The sequence below is a fragment of the Rhinatrema bivittatum genome, chromosome 8, assembly GCF_901001135.1.
Source record: "Rhinatrema bivittatum chromosome 8, aRhiBiv1.1, whole genome shotgun sequence".
Lineage (NCBI taxonomy): Eukaryota > Metazoa > Chordata > Amphibia > Gymnophiona > Rhinatrematidae > Rhinatrema > Rhinatrema bivittatum.
In genome coordinates, this window is record NC_042622.1 from 44,497,464 (window position 1) to 44,525,329 (window position 27,866).

The window sequence follows — 27,866 nt, forward strand, 5'->3', positions numbered from 1 at the left end:
GACAGGGGCCGGCCAATGGCACGGATACCCTGTCACATGGTAAGGGCAAAGGACCATCGGCGCCATTTTTATTAACGCAGCCGATGGCCCGAGAGTGGGAGATCGCTCCCCGCGCCCCCACTGGACCACCAGGTAATTTTAAAACCTTTTTTGGGGGTTCGGGAGGTGGGGGAGGGTTTTTTGATTATCGGATCGGGCGCAGCCAATAATCAAAAATCCAATCGGGCCGGGCGATAAAAATTTTAAGATTTGGATCAGAACCGAAACCAATCAGATTCCGGTTCCGATTCACATCTCTAATACTAACTGCACTAACCACATCTTCTGGCAACAAATTCCAGAGTTTAATTGTGCGTTGAGTGAAAAAGAACTTTCTCCGATTAGTTTTAAATGTGCCACATGCTAACTTCATGGAGTGCCCCCTAGTCTTTCTAATCCCTTTGCTCCTGGGTGGGGGCAGCTGCCTGGCATGGAATGTTACCCTGCACTCTGGTGGCTTCCTTTTCTTCTCTTGATCAGGGTCACAGTTCTTTTAATGTTTACATTTTTTTTTTTTTGCCACTGTGTGAACTCTGTTTTTGAGTCACACATGACTGCTGTCCTGCTTGGCTGTTCCCGGGTCTTAGGCTGCGGTCTGCCTGGGTTTTTTATTTTTTAATTATTTTTATATTTTGTTCTCGACGAAATCGCCGCCTCCGTGAGCAATTTCGTCACGTGGTCGGCGATCCGGGTCACGCCGCAGCCATGCCTGTGTTGTTGGTCCCTGGGGACAGGAGAAAGAGGCCGGCTGCGGCGCAGCTTGCGCCTTAAGTACGCAGGCCGACATCATCAGGGCCGGCCTTGCCTGTCCCCGATGACACCAGCCCTTAGGAACGCCCCCCGATTGCGTGGCGATGTCACCGACGTCATCAGGACGCGCCGGAGTGCCGGCACAACCCGACGACACCAGCCCACGCCACCATCGAGTGCAGGAGCACTCCGAGGCCATTTAGCCAGCGCCGCTCCGCTCGCGAGTCGCCGCCCAACTTCGGCCCACGACCACAGGTAAGCCATGGGCCCTTTGCATACGTCGCGAGCCCACCTAGTAATTTTAAAGCCAAACCTCTTGCTGTTCCTTGGGTTCCTTAGGGAGCTCTGCCTGGCTCCTTACTTGTACAAACTGCACTGGCAAGTTACCACCAGCTCTGCTTAAACCTCTGATATCAGCCTCATTCAAGGCGATTAAAACTTCTCCGTCCTGGGGCTGCCCCATCAGACCTGCAAGAAGACCTCCCTCGAAGGCCATTTCCCCTCCAAACGTCGTTCGCCCGTGGGTTAAGGCCGGGCCTATTGCGCTGGAATGGGCAGGACGTGAAGGAGTAGCCGGTGCTCCGGGGCTAAGAGATGTTTCGCTGAGCAGTGTCAGAGCCTGCTCCTCCTCTGGTGCTGCAGCTGATTCTCCCGGAGCAATTTCCGCTGTGGCGTAGAACTCCTGTATCTTCGTTTGTTGTAAGGTAGGCTTCAGGGGGGTCAAGGTCCCATCCCTCATCTTGCCTTTTTCTTTTTGTATGCGGCATTTTCTTCAAAAAGGCAGAAAATCTTAACGAATCAGGAGCACCTTCTCACCGCGTCTTTCTCTCATGGCGCTATTTTGTTCTCACAACAATATCAGAAATCAATGGTACCACAAGTATATTTTAAACACCTCAGAAATTTGTGCAAACCAAATATATGTAGGCCCCTTACTTCAAGGGTCTGTATTGTGCAACAGACTCTACTATTGTACAGGGTCACCTTGCTTTAATTTAAATTTTACCAAATGTCCGTTTTTGTTGAAAATTTTTTTGTATTATTATAAAATCAATCAATTGTCACACATTCTCCGCAAGTACAGGAAAAGGGGACACGAATACTCATCTACTCCATCCTGGAGTAGATGAGTATTCATGTCCCCTTTTCCTGTACTTGCGGAGAATATGTGACAATTGATTGATTTTATAATACAAAAAAATTTTCAACAAAAACGGACATTTGGTAAAATTTAAATTAAAGCAAGGTGACCCTGTACAATAGTAGAGTCTGTGCACAATACAGACCCTTGAAGTAAGGGGCCTACATATATTTGGTTTGCACAAATTTCTGAGGTGTTTAAAATATACTTGTGGTACCATTGATTTCTGATATTGTTGTTAGACAGTTTGGTACACTGGAATACAGTGGTTTTTGGGCGATTAGGTTGCTATTTTGTTCTCTCCATAGTTTCCATTTTAACATCTCTGCTTGTTGTTTTCCTGAGAAAAAAAATAAAGCACCTGCTATAAAAGCAGGGGCCAAATGTCCATCGATACTTTGCCTCCATGGCGAGTTTTGAAGCAGGAGCAGGTACACCCATTCCCTTTGAAAACTGGTACAAAAGCCTGCATGTATTACAAAAAAGCACACATGGACTTTGTCCCAGGGTGGACACTTCAAAAATTGCATCTGCTTTTTGCCACCTAGGAAAAAGGGATATTGGGGGTCAATTCTGAGGCACGTTCGGAAACTAGGCAAGTACAATGAAGGGGGGGGTGTCAATGTTTTACAACTTCCTGCTCTGGTGCAATGTCTACGTGCACAAAGTGCACGTAGACATGCATTCTTTCCCTCTGGAAATGAAACCAGATAAAATAAGACCCGCATGCGTTTGCAACCTCATTTTGGTGGGTTTTGATTTTCCAAGAAAAACTCCAAGCACGCTTTGGAAAATTCAAAAGTAGGTGCCTAAAGCCCTTCCCGAACCCCGCCCTCCAGAAAGATCTCTTCCTAGTGTAAGTAAAAGTAAACACAGAGAGGCCCTACATGCAAACTTTTATCTGGATATGGACGGGTCATTTTCTAAAAGCCGCTGGTAAAGCATTGTTTAATCACAGAAATGGCTCTGAAAAGGACTCTTTTAGAGGTCCCTTTCAAAGGGATCCAGCTGGAGAGGTAGCTATTTACCCAGGGAGATTGTCTTAGCAGAAAACAGTCCACTCCCCTCTCCTTCTCCCCAAGACTGGCAAAAAAAAAAAAATATGGCAGCTACAGTGTACATACTTTTAGCTTCATTAAAACGTGGCATTCCCATGGGTACGTTTAGATTGGATAAGTCAAGTACACGCGCAGAATTACATTTTCAAATCCATGTACATGCTTTTCCTCCCTATTCCATTGGCTGAAGAAAAAAGAGATGCAAAGCATATGGGGAGGGTCTTTTGTGTCTGCATATCCATGTAAGCATATTTTGAAAATCAGTTCGTTTTTTGCCACTTTAAATGTCCATGTTTACCTCTTGCAGTTAGTCGCCTTATTGAAAATGTGCTCCTTTTATATATTGGATGTTTTTTTAGCTGTCACTCCAGTGGATGATCAGGTCAACCTTCAGTACACTGTGCCAAGTGAACCTGTAATAACAGACGACTATATGGACATAGATATGGACGTAAGTGTGGCTGGTAATTGTGTCATTTAATCTATGGCTTGAAGCACATCACAATACAGATAAATGAGGGGGACGGGAAGGTGCTGCCCAGTGGAACGTTTTGCTTTTCAGTACCTACTTGACCCACTGCCTCTTATTAATACAAAGCTAGAAGGCCTGATCTTCCTTAGTTCTCATACAATATGGTAGAGAGGGAAATTGTGATCTTTCCTGCAGTGCTTGCAAGCCTGCAAGCTCATTTTCAAAGGGAAGCTCCTTGTGGCGTTTCCTTTTGAAAATGCAGTTGGTGAGCATGCCCTGGGTACTTTTTCACCTACATTGAAGTGGGTGCAAGATACGCACCTGAAAGCACATGCTCTGATTCAAATTTGCAGCCACCGCATGTATGTTCCCTCTCCTGATCTAATTCTGCCTACATCTTTGTGCAGGTAAATGGAGGGAAGGACAATTCTTAAACTGCTTCTTTATGCAGATAAACATGTTTGCCTTTTGTAAAAAAAAAAACCTGATTGAATACTGCCCTATAACTTCTAAGTTTACCCTGTGTTGTATACTGTATATGGCGTCCCTTGTCAATGAAAGCAGAAATACGCCAATAAGAATTAGCAATAAACACTTGGGAATGTCATTTAGAGCTCGGGAAACTAGCAAGTTTGATATGGAATAGGATGGGAGTACTGAAGAATGGTAGGGAAGCATTTAGTAGGGGTGTGCATTCGTTTTGACCGCATATGTAAAACGCAACTTTTTTTTTTTAAAACTTAAAAAAGTGATGAGGCGAAAATGATCGCGATTTCCAACTTATTCAACATAGCTATGTTGAATAAGTTGGAAATCGCGATCGTTGATCCTAAATAAAAATTTAAACCCCTCACCCTCCTTAATCCTCCCCCCCCCCCAAGACTTACCAAAACTCCCTGGTGGTCCAGCGGGGAGTCAGGAAGCCATTCCTGTATTCATTTGCGAGGAGCACATGACGTCCGCGTCACTCCGACGTGACGCAGACGTCACGTGGTCCACCGCGGTTCTGCTCCCGGACTCCTCGTTGGACCCAAACGGAACTTTTGGCCAGCTTGGGGGGGTCAGGAGGCCACTTGGGGGGGTCAGCTTGGGGGGGGTCAGGAGGCCACCCCAAGCTGACCCCCCCAAGCTGGAACTTTTGGCCAGCTTGGGGGGGTCAGGAGGCCCCCCCAAGCTGGCCAAAAGTTCCGGTTGGATCCAACGAGGGGTCCGGGAGCGGAACCGCGGTGGACCACGTGACATCCGCAACACGTCGGAGTGACGCGGACGTCACGTGCTCCTCGCAAATGAATACAGGAATGGCTTACTGACTCCCCGCTGGACCACCAGGGAGTTTTGGTAAGTCTTGGGGGGGGATTAAGGAGGGTCAGGGGTTTAAATTTTTATTTAGGGAACCAGTGCACATATGGACATAGCCTCAACTTATGGAATTCTACATATGTCCATATTGACCGAAATTGACCCTCACCTTCGACTTATGGACATAAACTTTTTGTCTGCACATCCCTGGCATTTAGTAATGTCTACAAATAGCTCTTTGAGTTCTTTCAGTGCTGGTAATAGAACATGTAAATTTCTTTCATAGAACATGGTACAATAGTTTTTTTCCTGTGGTTTTTTTTCCCAGGCTCAGTACACATTGAATGATCAATTAATCGAGCTTCCCGTGAGCGAAGAACATTTCACCCTGCCATCAGATGCCGGCCAGAGTGACTCCATGGTCAACATGGGGTTTTCTGAAGATTATTTCCTCTCTGCGTTTACAGCCATGCAGAGCTCTGGAGCTTTGAACATGGACATCACAAGTCAAATGGTGCGTACTATAGCCATTCTTGCTATCCATGCATTTTCTGTTATTAATACTATTGTCTCCTCCCATAGCCACACCAGTAATCGCACCCCTACCAGTGATTCTCACATCTGTAGTGATCCTTATAGGAAGAGAGGTTGATTTGCAGGAATTCACAGAAACCTGCTTCCAAAGCACAGAAAAGACATGGCTCCTACATTTATTTATTTATTTATTTATTTTTAATTTTTATATACCGAGGTTCTTATAGAGACTATAAATCACTCCGGTTTACATATAACGATAAACTGCCCAACAGAGATAAGGGGGCTTTACATAGAACAGAGGTACATATGGAACATTATAACTGGATGACAATTTAACATAATGATAATAAATAATATAGAATAGTTTTACTTGTAATTAATAAAATTATGTAATATAAACTGTATAATTTAAATATTTAACTTGGATATAGTGACATATTAACCATGCCAAATATAAATAATAAGATAAAATGAATTTTGAACTTAGAAATTGTAGTCCAGTTGCAGAGGAAAATATAAATAAGATTAATTTTTAGAACTCAAAGATTGTTGTCCAGTTGCAGAGACCTGAAGGTAGGACTTGGTATGGTGACCATAATTAGGGGATACTTCTTATTTGTTATTTTTTTTATTATTTTTATTATTATTTTTATTTATTATTTATTTATTATTTATTTATTTATTTATTTATTTATTTATTATTATTTATTTATTATTATTTTTATTATTATTATTTACTTCTTATTTCCTACATTATCAGTTTCCACAGGAATTGCACAAAGGTCATGAAAGGCAATGGATAAGAAAGTGTCATGTAAATACTGAAAAACATTGAGGTGAATTTTCAAAAGATGTGTGCTTAAAGAATAGCACGTATGCCCGCAAAACAAGCGTCTACGCGAGGTATGCTAGCATCAAAGCCGCAAAATATGCACATAAATCAGGGTCTGTGAATAGCTTTGTGCGGATAAAAAAGAGTGCCAGTGCATTCTGGGAGGGGCTAACATTTACGCGCATAGGGGTAGATTTTAATAAAGTACGCCCGCTCGTACTTTTGTTCGCGCACCAGGCGCGAACAAGAGTACGCCGGATTTTAATAGATACGCGCGTAGCCTTTAAAATCCGGGGTCGGCGCGCGCAAGGCTGCCTAAAATCAGCAGCCTGCGCACTGAGCCGCGCAACCTGCCTCCATTCCATCCGAGGCCGCTCCGAAATCGGAGCGGCCTCGGAGGGAACTTTCCTTCCAACCCCCGCACCTTCCCCTCCTTTCCCCTACCTAACCCTCCTCCCCAGCCCTATCTAAACCCCCCCTACCTTTGTTAGAAAAGTTACGCCTGCCTGAGGCAGGCGTAACTTGCGAGCACCGGTTGGCCAGTGCGCGATTCCCCGGCCCGGAAGCGGTTTCGGAGGCCTTTGCCACGCCCCCCAAATGCTCCCGGGCCGGAACCACGCTCACGGCCCCGCCCCGGATGACGCGCCGCCACGACACGCCCCCGAAATGCCACCCAGGAAAGCCCCGGGATTTACGCGCGTCCCGAGGCTTGCGTGCGCAGCTGAGCCTATTCGAGATAAGCTCGGCGCGCACAGGGAGAGCTTGGGGCAGGTTTTCAGGGGGCACGCGTGTATCTTACCCGCATACCCCTTTGAAAATCTGCCCCATAAAGTGCTATTTTAAAACCTGACAAAGTGACATCGCTTAAGTCTTTTATTTGCGTTTATTCACACCTGCTCAGTTTCTGGTGCAAGTAATCGTAAATATCTCAACTGAAAAAGTGACTGGCTGGAGTCTGGGTGAAATGAGGGGACTTCAGACTGCTCTTCATGAGCTGCAGATGGACTGGGTGAACTGGGGAACCTATTGGTAAAGCTAGTAAGTTATTTGCCCTGACTTATGCATGTGAAAGCTGATTTATGTGGTAAATGCGCCTACATAAAATGCACATATAAAATCTATTTGCGTATCCCCTTAAAAATCGAAGTACAAATTTGCAGGTATATCACTTTCACACATTTTTCCGGCTAAGTTCTGACTTTTCTGGATAAGTAGCACCTTTACCACTGCTGAGACGGACAAATTTGAACTTATCCAGATAAAAAGTGCTTTTATTTTAGATTTTTTTCTGCTATCTTACATACCTGGATATTAGACATGCTTTTCACAAGGAGTGCTTTTCAGACTTAACCGGTTAAGTGCCGTTACTTAACTGCATAAATAGGAATTTACCCGGATAAATACCACTACTTTTCTAGATAAGTCTGAACTTGCGCAGCTCATGCTTTTTACACACATGAGCATATGTGTGCACAAACGTACTTGTATTTTATAGCCTGCACATATCATTCGCATGCAGGTTATAGAATACGGTCGCCAGAATACTCACCAACACTCATAGAAAAGACCCCATCACGCCCATCCTAAGAGACCTCCACTGGCTCCCCATCTCCTCTAGAATCCTCTTAGTCTTGGCTTCTCAACCATTCTCTTAAGGACAACTCTCAATGACTTTATACTATAATCCCATTAACTGCCAACTTTAAATATTCCATTTGGACAATCTCTACTGAATCAAGCCACTGATGCCTCCTTTTTGAAGAACCCAGTTATCTCTGCCAATCTATTCAGTGTATCTACCCTGTTTACACTATGTTCTTTGTTCATATCTCTTCTTTTGGTGCCATTTCCCACTATTGTTAAATTTAAAGTTTAAAATCTTTCAATGTAACAAGTTGTTCTATATGTAAACCGGAGTGAAGGCAACTATGCTATACCTCGGTATATAAAAAAATGCTAAATAAATAAATAAATAGAATTCTCTACAAAACCCTCTCCCTTATACCCAAGACCATATATAATTGCCTAAACCACTCACTCTACTTCAAAACATCCAACTGACCAACCAGATCTGCCTATAAAGGAACCCTTCATATACCCTCTCCTAAGATCACACAACGCTCCTCCACTAGGGACAGAGCACTCTCAATAGCAGGTCCCATAAACTGGCACTCAGTGCCACCTGACCTCCGCATGGAACCTTGCACACAGAAATTAAAAAAAACTAAACTAAAAACGTAGCTCTTCAAGCTAGCCTACCCCTAACAACCCCCTCAACCCCTCGCCCCTGGCACCGTCCCCCCTCTCCACTGCCTTCCCTCGTCCTCCAACCCACCCTACTCCACCCCCTTCTCTCCTCATGCTTTCCTCGCTCCCCCTCCATATCACTTCTTAATGTATTTGTACACTACTCCCATTCCCCCTCATGTAAACTGCTAATTCTCCGCTCTGAAAATTACCAATTCTTCCAATCTTATTTAGCACTATGTCCAAAGTTCCAGTTATTACTATGTTTTTAGTTACTACTATATTAACAGTTATTTACCTTTCTCTTATCATGTTATATACCTCTTCTTATCATGTTATGCAACCAAATTGTTCCATGTAACTGTTACTCATTGTTATTTAACTAAACTGTTCCATGCAAACCGATATGATGTGCAAATGGTTATCGGTATATAAAAACCTTTAAATAAATAAATACATTATTTATCTATCTATTTATTTATTTATTTTTTACTTTTATATACCGACGTTCCTGTATAGCATACACATCACACCGGTTTACATGGAAACTGAACGGTCGCTTGGGAGCGATACATGGAACAAGAGCTACAAGAGGAAAACATTAATAACAATGCAGCAATTCAGCTTGGCTGAATTCAATTAAAATGTAGCATAAATGGGAGAACTGTTTAATGCCAGTTCATCGACTAAGACGCAGGATAAATGAGTAATAACTACTTAAGGTACTATCAGTTAAATTACAGCAGAACTGGGAAAAATGTTGAATGCCAGATTCACCATTTAAAAAGCATGATAAATGAGTGCATTCGAAAAATAAGTGATCTGATAATTTACAGGGTTAATTAAATAGAAAGTTTGATGCAAATTAAGTGTCTAAGTATCCGGTCTGATAAACTGTGTAGGGTGAGCTGGACATGCTGGGTGGCAGCCAGGGAGGACTGATAGATAGCAAGGCGAGAACTGGTCCGAATAGATGGCTATAGAGGAGTGTTATCTTTCCGGTAAAGCTATGCTGAAGAGCCAAGTTTTAAGCTTTTTTTTGAATGCCAGAAGGCAGGGTTCTTGGCAGAGGTCCGGGGGAAGCGCATTCCAATGAGTGGAACCCGCATTAGATAGGGCTCGCTTCCTTAAGGAGGTTTTTGCAGGGGGCGTAAACAGTGTGCCTTTGTAGGTACTTCTGATGGGTCTGTCCGAGATGTGAGGTCGTAGTTGGAAGGTTAGATTGAGGGGGGAGATGTTGTAGATGGCCTTGTGAATCATCATGAGGACTTTAAAGAGAATCCTGGATTTGATGGGTAACCAGTGGAGTTTCTGAAGAATGGGAGTGATGTGTTCTCTATTATTAGAGTTGGTGAGGATCCTAGCTGCAGCATTCTGAACCATCTGCAGGGGTTTAGTGGTGATTGCTGGCAGACCCAGAAGAAGGGAGATGCAATAATCGATTTTAGACAGGATGATGGATTGGAGTACCAGACGGAAGTCTTTGAAGTGAAGTAGGGGTTTCAGTTTTCTAAGCACCTGCAGTTTGAAAAAGCATTCTTTTGTGGTGTTATTTACACATTTTTTTAGGTTTAGCTGGTTATCAAGCAGAACCCCTAAATCTCTTACAAATGGTGCGTGAATGATAGATGTTTTAGCAAAATGGGAGGAGCTTGGGGAGTTGAGGAGAACGTTGTTTTCAACTTGTGATATGATGTGAATCTCCGTCTTATTGGTATTGAGAACGAGGTTGAGGCTGGTGAGAAGACGGTTGATTTCTTGCAGGCAGCTGTTCCAGTGGAGCCAGGTCTTGTGAAGGGAGTCTTGGATTGGGATAAGAATCTGGACGTCGTCCACATATAGGTAGTGAGTAAGTTTTAGATTTGTAACTGGCAGAGTGGGAGAAGGTAGATGTTGAAGAGGGTCAGCGAAAGGGATGAGCCCTGTGGGAATCCCAAGTTGGATCTAACTGGGTGTGATTCTTTGTTGTTGATCCTGACTTTGAAGAACCTGTTGTCTAGGAAAGATTTGAACCAGCTGAGCACCAATCCCTTGATGCCTACATGTGCCAGCTGCTCTAAAAGGATTGTATGGTTCACAGTGTCAAAGGCTGCAGATAGATCTAGGAGAGCTAGGAGGTAAGGTTGTTTCTTTTCCAGGTTTAGGATGATGGTGTCCGAGAGTGATGATAGGAGAGATTCAGTGTTTAGAGTTTTTCGGAAGCCAAACTGCGATGGGGCTAGGATATTGTTTTACTCCAGATATTCAGCAAGTTGTTTGTTTACAATTTTTTCCATAATCTTAGCAATCAAAGGCAGGTTCGCTATGGGGTGGAAGTTTGCTGGATCCATTGGCGATAACTTAGGTTTTTTTAGTAGCGGTTTAAGCATTGCGAGCTTTAGTTGGTTTGGAACTAACCCTTGTGCGAGGGAGCAGGTTATGACCTCTGCTATGGGCTTGGCTATAATATTTGGTATGGAGAAGAATAGATTGGGGGGTATTGAGTCCGATGGATGTCAGGAAGGTTTTAGCTTCTTGAGAATATTTTCAATTTCCAGTGATGAGGTGGACTCAAAGGCCTCAAGAGAAGTATTAGGGCGAGGAACGGTTGCGAGCAGAGGAGGGGAACTAGGAATGGCAGTCGTGAGAGGTGTAATGAGCTTGGTAATTTTATTCTCGAAGTAGTAGGCCAATTCTGTGGCTTTGCTGAGGGCTAAGTCATCCGGTATGATAGGGGGGGATGGTTTGGTGAGCGCTGAGACATAGGAGAACAAAGCTTTGGAATAAAAAATGATGGATTTTTTTGGAGAGAAAATCTTTCTTGGTTCTGAGGATAGTGTTCCTATAGGTGTTCAGTAGGGATCTGTAAGCCTCTAGAGTCGAGGTGAAGGGATTTTTGCGCCATGTGTGTTCTTTTCTACGTAGATCTTGCTTAAGGGACTTCAGATCTGGTGTGAACCAAGGTTTCCTGTTGTCCCGTGCGGGATGTAGTGTTTTGGAGATCGTGGTGCAAGATAGTTCTGCAACTTTGTTTGTGATTGAGAACCAGGAGGTAGTCGCTGTGCTGGCATCTGTGAGGTCGAGTTGGGCTAATTCTTTGGTGAGCTGAGCGCTGAGGTGGTCTATAGGACAGGGTTTTCTGAATTGGATTGTGGTTTTTGGGAAGGAATGGGGTGGGTGTTTTTTAATCTCCAACACTGTGGAAATGGTCTGATGGTCTGACCAGGGGACCGGAGAACAAGTTGGGTTGGAGAATATGGAGATGCCCTGATTTATGAAAATGAGGTCCAGCGTGTGGCCCGCTTTGTGCGTCGGGCTGTTGATGATTTGTCTGAATCCCATGGGGCGGATTTTCAGAGCCCTGCTCGCGTAAATCCGCCCAAAACCGGGCAGATTTACGCGAGCAGGGCCCTGCGCGCCGGTGAGCCTATTTTACATAGGCTCACCGGCGCGCGCAGAACCCCGGGACTCGCGTAGGTCCCGGGGTTTTCGGAGTGGGCGTGTCGGGAGGCGTGTCGGGGGCGGGGCCGGAGCGTGCGGCGTTGCGGGGGGCGTGTCGGCAGCGTTTTGGGGGCGGGTACGGGGGCGTGGCTACGGCCCGGGGCGTGGCCGCGCCCTCCGTACCCGCCCCCAGGTCGCGGCCCGGCGCGCAGGAGGCCCGCTGGCGCGCGGGGATTTACGCCTCCCTCTGGGAGGCGTAAATCCCCTGACAAAGGTAGGATGGGGGTTTAGACAGGGCCGGGCGGGTGGGTTAGGTAGGGGCAGGGAGGGGAAGGTGAGGGGAGGGCAAAGGAAAGTTCCCTTCTAGGCCGCTCCGATTTCGGAGCGGCCTAGGAGGGAACGGGGGTAGGCTGCGCGGCTCGGCGCGCGCAGGCTATACGAAATCGATAGCCTTGCGCGCGCCGATCCAGGATTTTAGCCGATACGTGCGACTACGCGCGTATCTACTAAAATCCAGCGTACTTTTGTTTGCGCCTGGAGCGCAAACAAAAGTAGGCTGTTCGCGCTCGTCTGAAAATCTACCCCCATGTGGTTAAGTGCAGATAGTAAAGTTTCGCAGTTCGGGGATTGAGGTGAAACGTCCACGTGTAAGTTAAAGTCACCCATCATGATGGCTGGTTTGTCTGCGTTGAAGTGTTTGGTGATGAATTCGATCACAGGAGAGGGGTCCGAGTCAAGTTTTCCTGGAGGTGCATAGATTAGGCTGAGTTGAAGATGATCAGATTTGAAGAAGGCTAGTTCGAGATTGGTAGTGGAAATAGGTGTAATTTTAAGGCTAGACCTTTTTTTGCAGCTAAGAGAAGACCTTCTCCTCTTTTTTTGAGTCTGGGGATTACTGTGCGCACTTCATACACACGCATATTTATTTATTTATTTATTTATTTATTTCTAGATTTTTATATACCGCGGCACGTATTGCACATCACCTCGGTTTACAGCAAACAGTAATTCAGCCATAGGCTTTACAATGAACATAAGTGGAAAAAGCAAGATGCTTATTTAACAGAAAAACTAGGAGTATACATATCAAATACATATGTGTAACAATGTTAACTAAAGTCTGTCTTGAAGGGAGATATTTCTAGGGAATAAAACAGGTAGAGAAAGGGGGAATCATAGAGGTGGGAAGGGAGCAAGACCCACTCCGCTGGTCTGAATCCCTTACCCCCCCATCCCCCAATGTCAGAGGGGGAAGGGAGTTCGGGGGGAAGGGAAAGGCAAGGTAGAGTGGAGGAATCAGGAGTAGGTTGAGCAGCGAAGTATGTAATTTGCATGAGTCCCAACCTTCAATGGAAGGCTTTTCTATGGGTATACGCAAGCAGTTTTGAAAGTTGTCCTCTTGATTTCTAGCACTGTGGAATTCTAATGGCTCCTTAGCAAAAACAGAATTTGTCGTGGCTCCAGTGCATCTAGACCAGTGGTTGTCAAACTTTTTTCTGTCGGGACACAACTGACAGATGGTTCTCACATGTGTGACACACTGAACACATGATCATGATGGGGCTGAATGCCAACATACACTCTGCGTCCACAGGAACACCCCCCCCCCCCCCCACACACACACACACACACACGTCAATGGGTGGAGAGCAGAACTAGGACATTCCCCGTTCAATTCACCGTACAAAAAAATATATTTCTGGTGTCATCTCAGTAACAGCAACACAAACTCCCAACTATCAGGCGCAAAAGCCCTACTTATGAAAAGACAGCAATTTACCACCAATGCCTGTCCTATTGTGAAAACACAACAAATAAGACAGATACTAATACCTACATGCTAGTAAAATACCTCACCTCGGTCACACACACAGAATCGATCTTCATCAAGTACAGAAAGACCACAAATAACAAATATGGAGACAGAAACTGAAATGAAAACCCCAAAAAAGCCACTCTGCATGCAGTGAAACCTGGAAAAATGGAAACAGAAATATAGCATCTAACATATTCCCAGGAACGGCAATAATGCACACAAACTAATCCATAAAAGTTACACCTGCATTATGGAACACACTCAAACAGTAACAACCCTATCTATGAAAAGGTAACGCTACAAATATTAAACCAGGCCCCAAACACCAATATACCTGCTGTTAGGTAAACAGTACAAGCCAAGCTGCTATAGATCCCCAAACTGCAAGCTTGCAAAATACCCTTACCTGGGTCACACATGTTAGAACACAGACAGACCCTCACCAAATACAGAATAAAGTGACCATTAAGTTAATCGTTTTAATTTTTCATTGTTGCACTGCCTACAGAATATGGCTTTTTACTGTTTCCATTTCAGATTTTGTCTGTACATTTCTATTTATACATTCCTCAATAAATATAAAATAAAAATTCTAAAATTATACTAATAAACAGAATAAATGTATCAAAACAGCTGAATTGAATAAATTCCAATCATTAAAAACTCATAAAAATTATTTAAAATTCTCCAAACACCAATAAAATATTTCAAACAGCAGACACATCATATACCCAATAATTAAAATGGCAGTCAATCAAGAAAAATAAAAAAACTCAAAAAGTCACCTTTACTTACTATCTCTAGCAACTCTCCTACTCCTTTCCCTTGTAGGCCAGTAGCATCGAAACCAACAATGGCTGCAGAAGCTCTGTCTTCATGGTACTCTTCCTTAGAGCCCACAGCCACTCTCTCTGTCTCTCTCACACACACGGAAACAGACCAGTCACACACCCACAACCAGTTTCTGTCTCTGACATACCAGTAACCTCCCTGACCAGTCTCTCTCTCACACACACACCAGTAACCTCCCTGACCAGTCTCTCTCTCTCTCTCTCTTACACACACACACACACACACCAGTCACCTCCTTAACTAGTATCTCTCTCACACACAATCACCTCACTGACCAGTTTCTCTCTCACTTACACCAGTCACCTTCCTGGCCAGTCTCTTTCTCTCTCTCTCACACACACACACATGTGTAACAGGCATGCTTGATGCCATCATTTGACACTGCTTAAGTGTACATGTCACTTAGCAAGCAACTTTTCAAACCCAGTGGATGTGGGCATCTTGTGTTTGAGAATCGGGTGGTTTTGTGTAGGATGAAAAGTAGATACCTAGATTGAGAGTTCGGTGTCCTATTAAAAAATTGCCTTTAAATCTGCCCAGTGAAAAAGCACTAGATGAGCTCAATGGAGCACTAACTATAAGCCAGAAATTTACTAAATACTGACCATATGGGCAAAACATATTTTCTGAATTACAAGACACATAAGTCATCCATATTATATGACCACAATCTGTTCTATTTTACAGTTTGCTGATCAACTGACCACCTCTGCCCTGGGATCTTATATTCCTAAGGTTTGTAATATATAAGTTATTTCTTTCTGCATGAACATTAGCAATACAAACTCCCTCCCTCTCCCCTCCCCTCCACCAGGGATCCATCCGCTGTGACAGCGGAGGCAACGGACAGTGATGCTGACTGAAGATTCGCTTTTGACAAGAGCAGGGGAAGGGGGAGGCTGGACCCCAGACCCTTAGTTATTTTTATTGTAAAATGCGATCAGAGGGTAGCCTTTACCCGGAGGGCCCCACGCTTTACTGAATGGGTGGAGGAGGGGGAAATGTGCTTTGGGCTGTGAGGCCTCATGCCGGTCTTTTTTTTTTTTTTTTTTAAACAATAAAGCCAATAAATATATTCCTTTGAATATAGCTAGTTAAGTTTAAAGTTCTCCGGCCAGATAACTTTAAAACCTAACTGGTTATGTTTGAACATAGCCGGTTAGGTTTTAAATTTATCTTGCTACATGCAGCCGGTATAAGTTTAGATGAGTATATTCAGTGGGACGCTTATCCCTCTGAATATCTGGGAAAAGTTATCCAGCTAACTTTAGCTAGATAAATTGTCTGCTCGCCGTCTTACAGAAGAACATTGAACTCAATGTGTTTTTAGTGAAGACAAAAACTGTTTCTTATCAGAATGTATCTAGCATGGGGTATTTCTTAATTTCTGTTAGTCATATCTATTTATGTATGAACTCAGGGTTCCCAGCGTATGTATCTTAGAATCTTTCCATCAGCTTTTTTTTTTTCATTTAATTTACACAGGTTACTGCACTATACCCTCAGTCATCACCTTTGTTCATAAAGTTCTTAATCAGCAAGAAGCCAGTGGTCACTTTACAAACAAACAAGGTGGTCTTGGATCTCTTCCCTTCTCTTGAGATTTTCGTGATCTCTGGGAAGACTGCCAGAAAATCTCTTCTCGTTCTTGGAGCTGTGAGTATAACTGTGCAGCTATCAGGGCTTCTCACGCTATACAGTGTGCAGCAGTGAGAGACAACCTAACTCTGTAATGCATGAAGTAATAATCATCAACCAATGATATGCCAGAAGGTACAGTTACTGGCCATATCCGCATGGATCTTTTCACAATAAGGAGCACTCAGCTGTCTTAACTTATAAACCCACAAAATCTGCAGCATCTTATTGTACCTCCAGTCCTAGTAGCACCACTGCTGAACAGGGGGGGGCGGACATCATGGAAGACATAATGGAGGTTCTCCTTTTGTTGACTGACCTGATGTTTGTAATTTCAGGAAGTCACTTTGGCTCTCAAACTCGATGTGTCCGAAGCAAAAATCAAGGCAACTGCGACTCTGGATGGGTATGCAAACTTCTGGGAATCATTCAGAAGAATGTTCCTAGAAGCATGACCAGATCTATATTTATTTATTTATCTAGATGTTTTATATACTATGTATAATTTATCTGATTGTTGTTTTGATTCTGTAAACCGTTGTGATGGCTAAACCGAATGACGGTATATAAAAACAAACAAATAAATAAATAAATAAATAAATAAATAAATAAATATACTGTACCGTCGTTCCAAAAGGAAGATCACAATGGTTTACAAAATTAGTATTCATATTCTTGGTCGATATTCACATTCTGGTTGAAAATTCTTTCAGCATTGTAGCAAATACATATTCTAGTGCATATTCATACATCTTCTAGGTCAACATGACTAAATACAAATTCTAATTCTATCATTTCACAATACGTCGTTAAGTGCATATTATTCCTTATACTATCATGAATTCTGTTAGTGGTAGTGTGTTTATCGGCATATTGGTAATTTATGCTAAATCATATGCATATAGGCTCTCTCTCTCTTCACAAACCTGAGTTTCCTTCTCTGCCACAGGTTCTGCTGCTTTGCGTATATTCCCATAAATTCACAGAAGCCCGAAATGTTAGACTATGAGCAAGAGGGGATAAAAACAGTGTTAAATGATCCTATCTTTCATTTTAAGTCTCTGCCTTTACTTTGTGTGTCACTCACTGGAGGCTCTTTTTTTTTTAACTACTAGACCTTCATCTTTAGGCCAGGTGCAGACCATACAATAATGGCATGAGGTCTTACAAAATGAATTAGAAACAATTTCTAGCACTCATGGGTTTAAAATGTATGGCCTCAGAATAGAAGAAGTGAATAGGAAATTGTGATAAATGTGTGAGTCTTTATGTGGGAGAGAGATTCTGATTTAATTCTAATTTCTCATGCCTCGCATTCATCTGCTGGATCGCTTGATTAATTTGGAATTTGGAATTTTACCCTGTAAAATCAGGTCTGAGCTGACCTGAGCATGTTTCTCTTTCCAGTGCATTACAGCTGCAATTAGTTTCTTCCTCCATCAGCAACTGCCAGTGCAAAGTAAGTTAGCATTTTGTTCCTACTCAAACAACATATCCTAAAATGATGAGCTGGTAAGACAGGGAGTGCTATTGCTATGACTCAGGTGTTGCATTCCTTTTTCTTTGCCTCAGCAAGTCCTTCACATTGAGCTGGCCAGGTGCTAATGCATTAACTAGAGCAGGCAATTCCCCCCTTCTTTATACTGGAACATAGGCCACAAACAAAGCATTCAAAAATAAGGGCCCTCCTTACAATATTTCTCTAGCAAGCACCAATTCAGATTCCAAAAATAGCAGCAAAGACATGAGGCTTTTCTTATCCTAAATTCTTGATTAATTAATGCTAACAGCTCATGGGTATTGGGGATGGCAATAATCAAAGTCGTTTTCACACTTTTATCAGCAGGAAGAAATTGTTTGCTTATTGCCCATCCTCTACGCAGGCAAAGCTATGTGCACGACACCAAATGCATGTACAATTTTTATATATGTATTTTGTATCCATTCCCCGAAGGCAGGGTTGGGCGAGGAGAAGCAACTAGTACGTACCTAGTTGTGGATATTCAAAACTACACACATTAATTTGCTTTAAAAAAAAGTAGAAATGCACAATCATTTCATTCATTTTGTTTCCTGTATGCGCATTAGGGATGTGAATCATGTGATCGATCGTCTTAACAATCGATTTTGGCTGAGGGGGGGGGGGAAATCTGATCGTCATGGTTTTTTTGGTTAAAAAATCGTTTTATCGGGGGAGGGCGGGAAAACTGGCACACCAAAACAACCTTAAAACCCACCCCGACCCTTTAAAACAAATTCCCCACCCTCCCGAACCCCCCAAAATGTTTTAAATTACCTGGGGTCCAGTGGGGGGATCCCGGCGCGATCTCCCGCTCTCGGGCCACGGCTGTGTTAATAGAAATGGCGCGGTGGCCCTTTGCCCTTACCATGTGACAGGGCAAAGGTAGCGCCGGCGCCAGTTCCTGGCACCCGACATCACGAGTGCAGGAGATCGCTCCCGGACCCCTGCTGGACCCCCAGGGACTTTTGGCCAGCTTGGGGGGGCCTCCTGACCCCCACAAGACTTGCCAAAAGTCCAGTGGGGGTCCGGGAGCGACCTCCTGCACGCGGGCCGTATTGCCAATATTCAAAATGGCGCCGGCGCTACCTTTGCCCTGTCATATGATAAGGGCAAAGCGCCACCGGCGCCATTTCTATTAACGCAGCCGTGGCCAGAGAGCGGGAGATCGCGCCGGGACCCCTCCACTGGACCCCAGGTAATTTAAAACATTTTGGGGCGGTTTTGGGAGGGTGGGGGATTTGTTTTAAAGGGTCGGGGTGGGTTTTAGGGTTGTTTTGGTGTGCTGGTTTTCCCGCCCTCCCCCCTCACCCGATTTACGATTTTTTGATGAGAAATCGGCAGAATTACTATTGTATCGCGGCTCTAATGATTTTTGACGATTTAAAATATATCTGACGATTGTTTTAAATCATCAAAAAACGATTCACATCCCTAATGCGCATACATTTATTTACACACGAAGAATTTTACCAACATGCATAAAGCAAGACTTTACATCTGTAAAGCAATGAAAGGAAAGAAAGAAAGGAACAAAATGAATGAAATGAACCAAAAGTAAAATTTTTGCTTGAGCATAACCCTGTGGGATATTCAGCCGCATAGCCGTGCTGCTGAATATCTCATTTAAGTTAGCTGGATAAATCTTAACTGGCTAACTTACTAAGAATGCTGGTTTTGAATACTGAAGCCAACATGTTTATTTATTACTTACTTACTTTTGTTTATCACCTAACCATAAGGAGCTTGTGGACACACACATACATATGCTAATCTATTCTAAATATTTGACCAAGTTTCATTTCTTTGAAGCTTGTTTAATCCCATTTCAAAATTTAGCAGAACCTAGGCATAACATCACAACTCCGGTCATTTCTCTCTCTAACACACAAAAATTCTGCCTTCCTCCCCTATTCCCCTCTCTCTCACATGGTAGGAGCACTGGATGGCCCGCGCCATTTTTAAAGATGGCACCGGCCATCCAGTGCTCCCTCCATGTGACAGGGGCCGGCCAATGGCACGGATACCCTGTCACATGGTAAGGGCAAAGGCCCTCGGTTCCATTTTTATTAGTGGCAGCTGATGGCCCGAGAGCAGGAGATTGTTCCCGGGACCCCCACTGGACCACCAGATACCTGTAAAATGTTTTGGGGGGGGTCGGGAAGGTGGGGGAAGCTAAGGGATTCGTTTTAAAGGGTCGGGGTGGGTTTTTTGTTTATCGGCTCGGGCGCAGCCGATAAACAAAACCGCGATCGGTCCGGATGAAAAAAAAAACACGATGTGAATCGGAACCGGAATCCGAACCGATTCCAGTTACGATTCACATCTCTAGTGGTTGTTCCCTATTGATTAATAGAAGTTCATGGACTTCTCTTCCATGAACTTATCCAAACCTTTTTTAAACCCAGCTACATTAACTGCCTTAAGCACATCCTCTGGCAACAAATTCCAGAGCTTAATTGTGCATTAAGTGAAAAAGAATTTTCTCTGATTTGCTTTACATGTGCTGTTGTTAAGTTTATGGCATGCCCCCTAGTCCGTGTATTAACTGAAAGAGTAAATAACCATTTCACATTTACTCGGTCAAGTCCTTTCATGATTTTGTAGATCTCTATCATATCCCCCCTCAGCCGTCTCTTCTCCAAGCTGAACAGCCTTAACCTCTTTAGACTTTCCTCATAGAGAAGCCGTTCCATATCTTTTATCATTTTGGTCGCCCTTCTCTGTATATCTCCAGTGCAACTATATCTTTTTTGAGATGTGGTGACCAGAATTGTACACAGTATTCAAGGTATGGTCTAATCATTGAGCGATACAGAGGCATTATGACATCTTCCATTTTATTTGCCATTCCTTTCCTAATAATTCCTAACATTCTATTTGCTTTATTGACCGCCATAGCACACAGAGCTGATGATTTCAATGTAATATCAACTATGATGCCCAGATCTTTTTCTTTAGTGGTAACTCCTAAAGTGGAACCTAACATCGTGTAACTACAGCATGAGTTATTCTTCCCTATATGCATCACCTTGCACTTGTCCATGTTAAATTTCATCTGCCATATGAATACCTAATCTTCCAGTCTCGCAAGGTCATTCTGCAATTTATTACAATCCACTTGTGATTTAACTTCTCTGAATAACTTTGTGCCATCTGGAAATTTAATTACCTCACGCATCGTATTCCTTTCCAGATCATTTATAAATATATCAAAAAGCATTGGTCTAAGAATAGATCCCTGAGGCACTCCACTGTTTACCTTTTCCCACTGTGGAAACAGACCATTTAACCCTGTTTCCTGTCTTTTAACCAATTTGCAATCCACAAAAAGCATCCCCTCCTTTCCCATGACTTTTTAGTTTTCTTAGAAGCCTCTCATGAGGAACTTTGTCAAACGCCTTCTGAAAATCCAAATGTACCACGTCTACAGCTTCACCTTTATCCACATGGTTATTCACCCCTTCAGAAAAATGTAGAACATGATAGAAAAATTATATTGTGTATTCACAACACAAACTAGGTTGATACTGTAATAAGGAATTGTAAAACTCAAGGTATAATTAAATATGATAAAAAGTCATTGTTGTGTAGCTGTAACTAATAACTTAGAGTAATATTAATTTTACTCTCCCCAACTTTCTTTTGCAGGCCTCAGATCTTTCAGGTTACATGATGTCCATTTTTAACAAAATAATCATGGCAAACCTAAACGGTAAGACATTGTGAGAGATGCAAGTCATATACCAATTGATGCTACAGTACAAAAGAACATTTTATTATGCAATTTGGCCTTTCAGCCTTCAAACATCCCCTCGACTCTCTAACTGGGTTTTAGTATTGAGGGCTGTCAGCAAGATTCCCATGGAGGATTTATCTCAGAGACCTCCAAAGCATTGCTATCAAAGGGAGAGACCTTATAAAGACAGGATGATAGTTCTACTGGCAACTGAATACATTGAAACCTATAGCTTAACATGTTAGCATTATAAGACTCTAAAGCGCTATCTTTGAAAGTGACGCGCGCGCTCACATGTGCGTGCGTTTGCTGGCACGCGCACATGGACACACCGATTTTATAATGTGCGCATTTATGCAAGCATGATATAAAATCAGCTGCCCGTGTGTACGATTTTATATTGACGCGTACATGTGCGTGCGAATGCCATCTCAAGCGCGCAAGTTGGGGGGATTTTAGTAGATGCATGCGGCAACGCATGAAGCCTATTTCCCAGTTCGCCCCAGAAAAAGAGACGACTTCCTAAACCCCAATCCTAACGAGCATCCCTTTTCCCCTACTAATCCCGACCCTTAAAATCCCACCAACTACCCTTTTTTAAAAAAATTAAACCTACTTACACGCAGTCCATAGCAAAAGCAAATTACGTGGTTGTGGGATCCCGGCAGGCGCTAGTGCACGTAACTGACTGTATGGTGCAGTCCCAGCCTGCCCATGCCTCGCCCAGACAATGCCCACGTCCCATCCCCTTTTGCCAAAACTTTATTATCCACATATTGGGAGATATGCGCGTGGCCGGGGCATTTTAAAATCCGTGAGTCACACGCGTATCTCCCAGTTTTGCCACATGCAACCCTTTTAAGATCTACCTCTAAGCTAATCAAGTAATACCATAAAGCTGGGCGTCTGCTTCTCAGCTGTGAAGTGACCGGGGAATGAAGACAGAGAGAATGCTATTGACATTATCAGTAGTGGCATTGCAGATGTTCTAACCCATGAGATTTCCTGCAGATTACCAATGATTTCATGAGAAAGTTTGCTACCAATAGAAATGAACTAGATAGTAAACTTTCATGTAAACAATCTTATTGTTTTTGCAAAAACTGGCTCACGAGGATATGAACAAATGAATATGCCATACTGGGTCAAACCAAGGGTCCATCAAGCCCAGCATCCTGTTTCCAACAGTGGCCAATCCAGGCCATAAGAACCTAGCAAGTACCCAAAAACTAAGTCTAATCCATATTACCATTGCTAATAATAGCAGTGGTTATTATATAAGTCAACTTAATTAATAGCAGGTAATGGACTTATCATCCAGGAACTTATCCAATCCTTTTTTAAACACAGCTATACTAACTGCACAAACCACATCCTCTGGTAACAAATTCCAGAGCTTTATTGTGCGTTGAGTGAAAAAGAACTTTCTCCGATTAGTTTTAAATGTGCCCCATGCTAACTTCATGGAGTGCCCCCTAGTCTTTCTATTATCCGAAAGAGTAAAAAACCAATTCACATCTACCCATTCTAGACCTCTCATGTTTTGTGCACATCGGTTTCGCTGAACTTCAATGAAATTTTAAACATAGCAGAGTATGGGCCAGATTTTTAAACCTATGTGCGGGCGTAGATTTGTGCGCGCAACCCGGCACGCACAAATCTATGCCCAATTTTATAATATGCACGCGTAGCCGCGTGCATATTATAAAATCCGGGGTTGGCGCGCACAAGGGGTTGTACACTTGTGCACCTTGCGTGCGCCGAGCCCTAGGGGAGCCCCGATGGCTTTCCCTGTTCCCTCCAAGGGAACTTTCCTTCTGCCCCCCCCCCCCACCTTCCCCTACCTAACCCACCCCCCAGCCCTACCTAACCCCCCCCCCCCCAACCTTTGTTGACGAAGTTGCACCTGCCTTCGGGCAGGCGTAGGTTGCGCGTGCCGGCCAAGTGCCAGCGCGCCGGTGGCCTCGGTCCCACCCCAGGCCCACCCACTCCCCGCCCATTTTTTCAGGCCCCGGGACATACACGCGTCCCGGAGCTTGTGCGCGTGCAGGAGGGGTTTTAAAGGGTTTCGCGCGTTTGTTATGCACGTAGGCCTTTTAAAATCCGCCCCTATGTGTGCAACTTTACTATTGAAAGAGGAAAATCTGTAAAAACGTTGACTAAAGGGGCTTTATGCAGTATTTGGGGGATTTCCATTTGCTTTTCTATGCAAAGCAACTGTTTGCAGTAGTTTCTGCAGTTTAATGCATAAGCCTCTAGATGTCAGAATTAGCTGGGGCCCATTAGAAAGCCTCTCTATTGAGACATAATTCAAGTTGCTGTGAAGACTGGAGCACCAGTACCAAGTTCTAATGCCACTGATTTTAATTTGCTTCTATTTCAGCACAATTCGGGCTCGGTATCACCCTGCCAGCCATGCCTAACATGCACCTTGTTAAACCTGTCATGGATGTCACACCGGTGAGAATCTGAGCACTGTGCAGCAGCTATGGCTTACCATACAATACAAAGAACAATGAAGAGCCGTTGAATCCCAAAGACTCAATCAACAACAAAAGGGAGGGAAACAGATCACAATTTAGCATGTATCAAGGCGTCAGCAAGCTTATCAGTGTGCCCTTAAATACACAGTCCACTCATTCATCCATCTTGTGAGCAATTGTAGAAACAGAGGAGTTTTTTGAGGTTTCTTTATATATCAACTTAAAAAATGTCTGTACACAACCAGTCCCCGAATCAAACATAAACTCCAAGCCCAACACAATCAATGTTTCGCAGTGTAATGCTTCTTCAGGGACTATACTCAGTAATCCATGCATGATAGAGAATCATGTGACTTTGAATCATGTGACTGTAGTCATTCTGTGGACTACAATCACATGATTCTCTATCGTACATGGATTAATGAGTATATCTCCTGCTACATTACACTGTGAAACATGGGCCGTATTGGGCTTGGACTTTATGTTTGATTCGGAGACTGGTTGTCTATAGACAATTTTAAGTGCATACTGCATATATAAAAAAAAACTATCAAAGAAATCCTCTCTTTCTACAATCGCTCACAAGGTAAATGAACGAGTGGACTGGGTGGCCCATGTATTTAAGGGCACACTGACAGGCTTGCTGATGCCTTGATACATTCTAAGTTGTGATCTGTTTCCCTCTCTTTCGTTGCTATTTACTATGCAATACTCCATTTCATAGCAGATTCAAATCCAAAGGGATAATATGTTAATTGAGTCTGATCCTTTCCATTGCCTTCAAACTAGACTAGATGACCTCCAATTTTCACAGGCTCCCATGAATACCTCAATTTAGCAGATTTCCAGAGAAGCAGGAATGTGTCAGGAGATTCAGTATCATGTATTGCTACTTTTAAAAGACTGCAAGTAAAAACTATTGACAAAAAGCAAGAACATTTGGATTTCTGCAGGAAAAAATAGCAAACACGATACAGTACATTTTACAGAAGCCAGCATGCAGGTGTAATATATTTTCTCTCCTTCCAGGAATACGCTGTGATGTCCTGCGACCTTGACTACCAGCAGAAGATGTAAGAGATAAACCCATGTCAGAAATGATATTCAAAGGTGATGATTCAGAGAAGAAGAGAAGCTCTGGACAAGCTCATGGAGCACCAAATTATTCATGTGGCAATATCTGGTTAATATGAAGGAAACAAAAGCTGTTTTCAATGTAAATCTTTTCATACTTAGGGGAAACTTTGAAAATAGAATTGCATTGTGGGTAATTGTTTTTATTTTATTTTTTTTGCACATCTCATCAAAGATCTTGGCACTCAATGGGTTTTGACGGTGTAGAGGTTTGATTCTTGTCATTAAAATATTTTGCTACACTTGTGCTCTATAATATGTTTGGTGTCTTCTTACTTCATGTTAATCCTGGCAGATTTTCCCATTACATAAAGTTGCATTCTATTGTCTACCAAGAAAGAAAATAATTGTAACACTGAATCATTAAGAGCCCGGTAATTCTAATTAATTTTCCCACAGATAGAAAGGGGGTTGATATTCAAAAGCTTCATGTGGTTAAAAGTGTCTTTTAACCAGATACATCTAACAAAACAATCTGGCTGATTGCTGGACGTGAGGCAGCATGGAATCACCAGGGGTAGGTCCTGTCAGACAAATCTGATAGATTTATTTTGATTGGGTGACTAGAGAATTGGATCAAGGAAGAACACTCGATGTGATCTACTTGGATTTAAGCAAAGCTTTTGATACGGTCCCACATAGGAAGTTTGTGAATAAAATGAGAAGCTTGGGAGTGAATGCCAAGGTGGTGGCATGGATTACAAACTGGTTGACTGATAGGAGACAGAATGTAATGGTAAATGGAACCTACTGTGAAGAGAGAACTGTGTTGAGTGCCAGAGGGATCGGTGTTGGGATCAGCTTTGTTCAGTATCTTTGTGAGCAACATTGTGGAAGGGATAGAAGGTACATTCAAGATAAAAAACCTGCGAGGGAGTCATTTTGACCATTAGATGATCAATGGATAAAAGGGCACTTAGGGATGACAAAAGCCATAGCAGAGAGACTAAATTAATTCTTTGCTTTAGAAGATGTAAGAGATAAACCCATGTCAGAAATGATATTCAAAGGTGATGATTCAGAAGAGCTGAAACAAATCTCAGTGAACCTGGAACATGTACTAGGGCAAATTGACAAATCACCTGGACCAGATGGTATGCATCCCAGAGTGCTGAAAGAACTGAGAAATGAAATTGCAGACCTGCTATTGGTAATTTGTAAACTATCAGTAACATCATCTATGGTACCTGAAGACTGGAGGGTTGCCAATGTAATGCCAATTTTAAAAAGGGATCAAAGGGTGATCTAAGAAACTGCAGACCAGTGAGTCTGATGTCTGTACCAGGCAAAATGGTAGAAACTATCATAAAGATTAAAATGGATGAATATATAGATAAGCATAGTTTAATGGGACAAAGCCAACATGGATTTAGCCAAGGGAAGTCTTACTTCACAAATGTGCTACATTTTTTTGAGGGAGTAAATATGTGGATAAAGATGAGCCAGTTGATATAGTGTATCTGGATTTCCAGAAAGCATTTGACAAAGTTCCTCATGAGAGATTTCTTAGGAAATTAAAAAGTTATGGGATGGGGGCAGTGTCCTCTTGTAGATTGCTAACTGGTTAAAAGATAGAAAATAGAGAGTAGAGCTAAATGGTAAATTTTTCCAATGGAAAAAGGTGAATAGTGGAGGGCCCCAGGTGTTGCGCTGGAGGTGGAGCCTTGGCCTGGTGCAGGATTGGTACGGCCCTCCAGTCAGACCCAGAGAGCGCCTGCAATCAGGAGGAGACAGAGGCTAGCTGAAGCTTCACCAATAGAAACCTAGAGTTCCCTCAGGTTGAGCCCTTGGTTACCTGGGCTGCCTGGTCTTAGGTGGGCCTCGCAGGGTCTCTTAGAGAGGAAGCGCAGGGGAGTGCCCACCATGGACAAGGGTTCAGGCAAGAATGCCCAGAGGTCGCAGGACACCAGAAGAGAGTATCCGAGTGGATATCGAGAGAAAGTTCAAGGGCATGCCCACCACGAACAAGGGTGCACAGTCGGTGTGCAAACAGGGAAGTCCAGAGGTCACAGGAGGCCCAAAGAGAGTGTCCGAGTTTATACGAGGATCAAAGCCAGAGTATCAGTCCAGAATGGTCAGCCAAAGCAGGGTCAGTAACAGAAGTCAATCCGGGTGTAGTCAGGTCAGGCAAAGGTCAAGTTCCAGGCGGCGATCAAGAGTAGTCGGAGAACAGGCAAAGGTCAGTACCGTGAGATCAGTCCGTAGGGTACTACCAGGAATGGAGAGACGAAGGAACAGGAGACACTGGAACAGGAGACACAGGAGATGCTGGAACAGGAGACACTGGAACAAAGGAACTGGAACAGGAGACACAGGAGCAAAGACACTGGAACGCAGGAAGGCAAACTAGAAATACCGGAGTGAACAACCAGATTGCCAAGGCACCATTCAAGGGAACGGTCCTTCCCTTTTATACATAGGGAGTGTGATGTCATCAGGGAGTGCCGGGTTCGGGTTTCCCGCGATTGGCCTTTTAAGTAGATAGACTCGGCTGCGTGCGCACCTAGGGGCGGGGTCGAGGAGCAGGAAGATGTGGAGCCCCTCTGGGAGCTCCGCTGTGAGGCCAGCTTTGGAGACAGTGAGCGGCGGAACTGGGGACACTGCGAACTTGCTGCAGCAACAGAGGGAGTGAGCCTGAAGCTGGTAGACGGATGGGAGAGGTGAGCAGGACCGATCGTGGAGCAGATGCAGCCGGGAAGCACAACACCAGGGATCTGTTCTGAGACCACAGCCTTTTAATATACTTATAAATGACCTGGAAATTGAAACAAGTGAGGTGTTCAAATTTGCCAATGACACAAAATTATTAAAGTTGCTAAATCGCAAGAGGATTGTGAGAAATTGCAAGAGGACTTTGCAAAACTGGGAGTCTGGGCATGCAAATGGCAAA

At 43.5% G+C, this 27,866-nt stretch overlaps 1 protein-coding gene across 4 annotated transcripts in view; it reads left to right on the forward strand.

Moving 5' to 3' along the window:
• BPIFB2 (BPI fold containing family B member 2) overlaps nucleotides 1-25,229 on the forward strand; it is an 84,536-nt gene extending 59,307 nt beyond the window's left edge. For all 4 annotated transcript variants that reach the window (XM_029612623.1, XM_029612625.1, XM_029612624.1 and 1 more), the window contains exons 9-17: nucleotides 3,348-3,439; nucleotides 5,088-5,273; nucleotides 15,151-15,198; nucleotides 15,949-16,119; nucleotides 16,440-16,507; nucleotides 17,509-17,560; nucleotides 21,272-21,335; nucleotides 23,743-23,819; nucleotides 24,872-25,229. In XM_029612623.1, the coding sequence (XP_029468483.1) occupies nucleotides 3,348-3,439; nucleotides 5,088-5,273; nucleotides 15,151-15,198; nucleotides 15,949-16,119; nucleotides 16,440-16,507; nucleotides 17,509-17,560; nucleotides 21,272-21,335; nucleotides 23,743-23,819; nucleotides 24,872-24,919 (806 nt within the window). In that variant the 3' untranslated portion in view covers nucleotides 24,920-25,229. The remainder of the gene's footprint in view (nucleotides 1-3,347; nucleotides 3,440-5,087; nucleotides 5,274-15,150; nucleotides 15,199-15,948; nucleotides 16,120-16,439; nucleotides 16,508-17,508; nucleotides 17,561-21,271; nucleotides 21,336-23,742; nucleotides 23,820-24,871) is intronic.
• The last annotated feature ends 2,637 nt before the right edge of the window (nucleotides 25,230-27,866 follow it).